This window comes from Cynocephalus volans, chromosome 13 (assembly GCF_027409185.1).
Source record: "Cynocephalus volans isolate mCynVol1 chromosome 13, mCynVol1.pri, whole genome shotgun sequence".
Classification (NCBI taxonomy): domain Eukaryota; kingdom Metazoa; phylum Chordata; class Mammalia; order Dermoptera; family Cynocephalidae; genus Cynocephalus; species Cynocephalus volans.
Window position 1 is genome coordinate 20,240,500 of NC_084472.1, and position 6,000 is coordinate 20,246,499.

A 6,000-nucleotide genomic window follows, 5' to 3' on the forward strand; every position below is an offset into this window, starting at 1 on the left:
AAACTTCATAGGGAGCCTGACCAGTAGTTTACTGTTGACACTGGCACCAAGTCTCTCTCTCTGTATTGCCAATTTTCTTTTTAAATTACCATATCTTGCATCTATTGAGGACTCCAGGGTCCTAAATGCATTTTTTCTAGAAGGGTGCCTAGGAATTTTATTCAGTGATTCTTGAACTTTTTTGAGAATTTTGTGAAAGTTACACTTATTCTCCCCAAGAGAATGCACATACAGAGAACATCTCATGTACAATGTAAGAGACCACAGAGCCCCAGAAGCCAGGTGAGGAGCTGTGTTCCAGGCCAGCTTTCGCCAGGTGTGGGCTCCATGCCAGCACACTGATGCAGACTGTGCCTGATTTTAACTCAACGGCATTGTGATTTGTTGGTGGTGTACTGAGCCCAAGAATGTAGGTAGCTTTTTGGCACTTTATTATTTTTTGGAACATTTTGGCCTCTTTTTTCAGTCAGCTGCCCTGCATTAAGCTATCACACCAGCTCATGAAAACCTATGAAGTGGTTTGTGCCTGCAAAGAGATGATGAGATCCATGAACTGTAAGATGGAATGTCCCCCCTGTTGCAGGTCTGTCTGCGTGGACCAGGAAGTTGCTCGCTTATTCCAGCACAAGCTAGCAATCTCCACTGCCCCTGCCCCCTACACACACGCCACTAGGTGCAGTGGCACCTTCAAACTTTGACCACCCACCAGGCATCTGGAATACAGGTCTTTCGTGGCACTGTGGTCAGGAAGCCAAATGGGACGGGCAGGCCCACCTGATTTTAGAAGTAGGAAGGATGAATCCTCACCAGCCTTCCCCCTTTTGCTGAAAACAGAATGCCCCTAACCTTGACCACCTATGCATTTCTGGGAGTGTGGGTAATAAACTCTTTCTTTTCTGGTTGGTTGCAGAGCCTCCCCCAAAACAGCTTTGTGGGATGCCTGAAGAACTTTCAGCTGGACTTAAAACCCTTGGATACCCCTTCTGCAAGCTTTGGGGTGTCTCCCTGCTTGGGTGGCCCTTTGGAGAAAGGCATTTATTTCTCCCAAGAAGGAGGTCATATCATTTTGGGTAAGGAGCAGTTTGGTAGAGTTTATGAACTCTATCCTTTGAGTCTTAAGAACTCCATCCTTTTTCTTTAATTATGATGCTTTAACTTTTTTCCTTTTCTTTTGAAAGCTAACTCTGTGTTGTTGGGGCCAGAATTCAAGCTTGTTTTCAGCATTCGCCCAAGAAGTCTCACTGGTATCCTGATACACATTGGAAGTCAACCTGGCAAGCACTTATGTGTATATATGGAGGCAGGAAAGGTATGCAGTGGTCTGACTACACAGAGAAGGGTAAATGGAAACCAGATTCCATTTCTGGAGACCATAGAGGGTGAAGTTATACTAGAGATTAGAATCCAATCTTGTATTTAAGAGACCTGACTTCAGGGCTAACTTACATTTTCCTTCAGCAAGTAATTTTCTCATGTTTTCTGGTCTTCATCTTTATAATTGGGAAAACTTAAACAAGTTGAGGTGGATTCCAGCTCCATCACCTAGTTATATGACCCTGGGGAAGTTACATAAACTCAGTTTCCTTATCTATAAAATGTGCATAATAATTCTTCTGTCTTAGGGTTTTGCCAAGATTATGCAAACTGCCATTCACTCAATAAGTGTTGGTTTTTCTCTCCTCCCCTTCTCCTTCATCACTTCTGTACTTTTATTCATAAGGATGGTACCAGAATGAATGGCTAGATCTTCCCACCAGCTGTCTGCACCAGGTCACACCTCTGCCCATGGCCCTGTGCCTGCTGAATCAGTTTTGGATGCCTTTTGTTCTCACTACATGACTCACCAGCCTTTCTGGTCTCTGCAGCCAAGCTGGCCGCTGGGTCCCCACCCGGCTTCCTGTATTTGTTCATGGATTCCTTCTTCAACTCCTGCTGCGTCCTCCCTACCCTCACTCACAGGCCTGAGTCAATGTCTTATTTTCAACCACCCAGTTATATCTCTTTCCTTCTCAAAGATGTCTCTTTAAAACCAAATTCTTCCAGGAAACCTCTCTTAGTTAAGACCTCAAGTCAAAGATTGATAAGGTACCACTTTCTTTCATCTCCATCTTTCCACAGTTGATTAAATGTGCAGGAAAAAAAATCCCAGAAGAAAATAAAATGGCAAAAACTCCTAGAATACTTTCTATTGAAGTTGTAGTCTTTAAGTCTGCACAGGCCTCTGTTAGCCGAGAGAAACAGGCAGCTATCGCCTTGCTGGGCAGTTGAGACAATGTCTGGCTTTTCCCAGGAGGGGTTGGGGTCTCCAGTGAGACTCTCTGGATGGGAAGTATTCTCAAGAAAATAAAATCAGGGCCTGATGTCCTTCGTAACTGTAGTGACCATTGTTCAGCCTGAAAATTGCCAGCACCACCTAGCTACATGCAAATTAAACGTAAATTATTTATAAATGTGCTTATTTTAGTCCTCTCACTTCATTTACCTTGATTCAACCCTTGGAAGATCCTGGAGGAGACCCTGACTTAGAGAGTGGGAATGCAGGATTCTGCACAAAATGTGCTGAATGCCTGACCCCTGGTGCATGCCCAGTACAAACAACAGTTAGCCTGATTAATATGTGGAATGAGAACCCTTCTGTAAGTAATGCAGTCATGGAATTATTTTAACTGGCTGGCCTTTGCAGCAGAATGAAGGCCTCCACCACGGTTTTGCCTTCCACATTTCATATGTCCTCCTAACCAGAGCCACTGTTGCTTATTAGTTGCTAAGGAGAGTCTTCAATGTAAAGTAGTAACCTTCGAGTGGGGCTGCTGGGGGCGGGGTTCAGATGAGGGGACCAGCTGGCTTGTTGCCATTGGCAGCAACTTCAGGCAGAGCCCGGTTTGCAGCTTGCTTGCCTCGAAGGAGTGCAGCAGAGGGATTCTTTGAAGACTTCGATTCCGTTTGATCACCTAGAGCAGGAGGGATGGTGGGAGCGGGTAGGGGAACCAATATCTAAAGTGCTCCTAGGCTGTCAGTGTGGCCACAGGTGGGAAGGGAAGATGGCAGGGGCAAGTTGGCTCCACCTGCCTTTCTGAAAGAAAAAGGAAAATCCATGTGTGTTCCAGGTCACGGCGTCTGTGGACAGTGAGGCAGGTGGGACCTTGACGTCGGTCACACCAAAGCAGTCTCTGTGTGACGGACAGTGGCACTCAGTGGCAGGTATGACGTCTAGTAGCCTATTGTTCATACACTGAAACAATCTCTCTGTCTTGACTTGAATATCCCAAATGCAGCCTCAGTCCATCCACCCACAGTGCCTGATGGGGTCAGCCACCAGGTTAATGCGTCCATTCTCAACCCCAGCCATATTTGTATAATTCCCGGCTGCTGCCTCCAGTTCTCCATAGTATTCTGAGTTTGTCGCTGTTGTTTGTTTTTGGAGCCCAGCAAAATGGTAAACTATGCTGGTTTTCAAGGTAGTATAACATTGTAATTTAGATTTTGGCTCTGAAGTCAGAAAGAACAGAGGTCAAATCTCAGTTCCACCCCTTACCCTGTGTGACCTTGGGCAAGTGACTTAATTGCTCTTTACCTTCATTTCCTCATGTGTGAAATGGAGATAAAAATAGTGTATACCTCCTAGGACTGTGAAAATTAAATGGGACAATGTGTTTGAAGTGCTTAGCACAGTGCCTGATACGTACTGCTCTTATTATTGTATTGTTAAGGTTCATTGCTGGCTTTTTTTCTCAACAACCATTGAGTGTTAACGCAAATATCTAGACAAACCAATGAATGGAGAAGAAGCATGTCTTCTCAAATAGGATCTGTTATTAACTTGTGGATATTAGTTTAAAGATATATGAACCTGTATTAGCTAAAATACTTTTTGTAAAAAGTCTTTCTTGGCTAATTTGAAAGCTAACTACTTTGCAATTAGCTAAGATTGTTAACATGGGAAGAGTTTTGTCAGGGCCAAAGGTACTGTCTTTGGCATCAATTTTCAGAAGTCTGTGCCTTCTTAGAAAGTAACTGAGATCACGTGAAATAAGCATGACCTCTGGAGACAGGAGACCAGAACTCGAGTCCCAAATCTTTAAAACCAAGCCACCCTGTCAGGCTCCTCCATGAGTCGCAGGCTCTTATCTGGGAAATGGGAATGACAGTGTCTTCCTCACAGACCTATTTTAAGGATAAAATTTGGCAATATATGTGGACCCACCTAAACACTGCCTGGTGTTCAGAAGTAGTTAGTTGAATTTATATCTAGACTGGCCAAATCCCTGAAGACAGTATTGCCACAGGTCCAGCAGGAATGAGTTAAAATGAAGCCGGTGGTGACACGATAGTGTAGACATTAAATAGTGGGAGGGCTCTCCTCAGGTGACAGACCTAACCAGCTTCCTCTTGCCCAGTCACCATAAACCAACACGTCCTGCACCTGGAACTGGACACAGACAACAGCTACACAGCTGGACAGCTCACCTTCCCACCTGCCAGCACTCAGGAGCCACTACACCTTGGAGGTGTCCCAGGTAACGCTTGGCCAGACTTCTCTTTGTACATCTGTGTCGCCCCATTTCAGCTCTTGACCTTTTCTTCTTAACCCAAAAAAGGCGATGCCCCAGCCCATGGGTTAGTAGCATGGCAGCCCTTGGCTGGACAGTGGAGATGGTGAGGCCCTTTGCTCCAGCATGTGGGAGACGCAATTGCTAGCCATGCGCACACTTCAGGGCAGCCTGGGCCACACTACTGCTGGGTCCCTTGTCCCCAGCCTATAATTTATAAGCCTCTCTTAAGAGGCTGCATTAACCTAGAAGCCCAATATCAGCAAAGAATCAGGAAAAGAGCTGAAAAACTGGTCTCTTCTCTCCTGGCACTTAGTTTTACTAGTGAGTTATGAAGCTCTGTGGGACCAGAATGGGAGAACAGGCAGGTTGAGAGTCAAGTTCAAGACTGGAATTTTGCCTGGAAAGAGGCTTTTCATTCTTCATTGTTTTATGTCCCTCCAAACAGTCTAGTTGTTAATTTTATAGTTTTTTCATGACCCATAAAAACCATTGGAGTTCAGTTATTATCTATTGATTTGGGCCACAGAATTTCCTCTAAAGAACTTAAGAGTTGCCTCGTAGCTGATTTAGCACAGAGGGTGGGGGGTCCACCGCCTGCCCAAAGAGGAGGAAGTGACTGTACGGCCTGAGACTGGGGTCCCTGCAGCTCTTTCTGATAAGACTATCTTTTAAAACTCAGGGTGCATTCGTCTGGTGGTGTGAGTTATCCACTGAAGGCCTCTCCCTTTTCTCTTCCAGCCAATTTGAAGATGATGAAACTCCCTGTGTGGAAATCATTTTTTGGCTGTCTGAAGAATATTCAAGTCAACCACATCCCTGTCCCTGTCACTGAAGCCATGGAAGTCGAGGGGTCTGTCAGTCTAAATGGCTGTCCTGACCACTAAGTCCAGCCTATTACCCAGTGAGGAAATTCACCTTCAAAAGCACTGATTACCCTCCCCACTCAAGATCATTCTTCACTCAAGGCACCACCCGGACGGTTTTAATAGCAAGTCTAGTTTTGAAGTCTGACCATGTATACCCATCATTTTGGCATTTGGCGCTACATATATATTTTATATAAAAATCCCATTTCTTGAAGAAGATGAACAAATTGTTATTCAGATATGCACAAAATGCTTTTGGTCATATTATTTTCCACTAAAAATTAAATGTCTTTTAAAGAACATTATTTTCCACTTGTTAAAAAATTAAATATGTTTTAAAGCACTTTAAGAATAGGAAACTTTTACATATGTTAAAGCATTATAATTTATAGGGTTAAATAAATGCAGTATACTCTTTAAAGTATGATGCTTTACTAGGATAAAACGAATGGCTTGATGGTCTCTGTTGATTGTATTAATTCTTCAGCACTAGTTCAATATGCTACTTACATCACAGTTTTTCTATGAATAATTATTGAGCACATATTGGTGAGGTTCTGTGTGTGCTCAGTGTTGGAACT

At 44.0% G+C, this 6,000-nt stretch overlaps 1 protein-coding gene across 1 annotated transcript in view; it reads left to right on the plus strand.

The window, feature by feature from the left end:
• LAMA3 (laminin subunit alpha 3) overlaps positions 1–5,688 on the plus strand; it is a 242,277-nt gene extending 236,589 nt beyond the window's left edge. Inside the window, exons 71-75 of the mRNA XM_063076630.1 lie at positions 911–1,070; positions 1,179–1,309; positions 3,108–3,201; positions 4,398–4,517; positions 5,292–5,688. Of these exons, the coding sequence (XP_062932700.1) occupies positions 911–1,070; positions 1,179–1,309; positions 3,108–3,201; positions 4,398–4,517; positions 5,292–5,437 (651 nt within the window). The 3' untranslated portion in view covers positions 5,438–5,688. The remainder of the gene's footprint in view (positions 1–910; positions 1,071–1,178; positions 1,310–3,107; positions 3,202–4,397; positions 4,518–5,291) is intronic.
• The last annotated feature ends 312 nt before the right edge of the window (positions 5,689–6,000 follow it).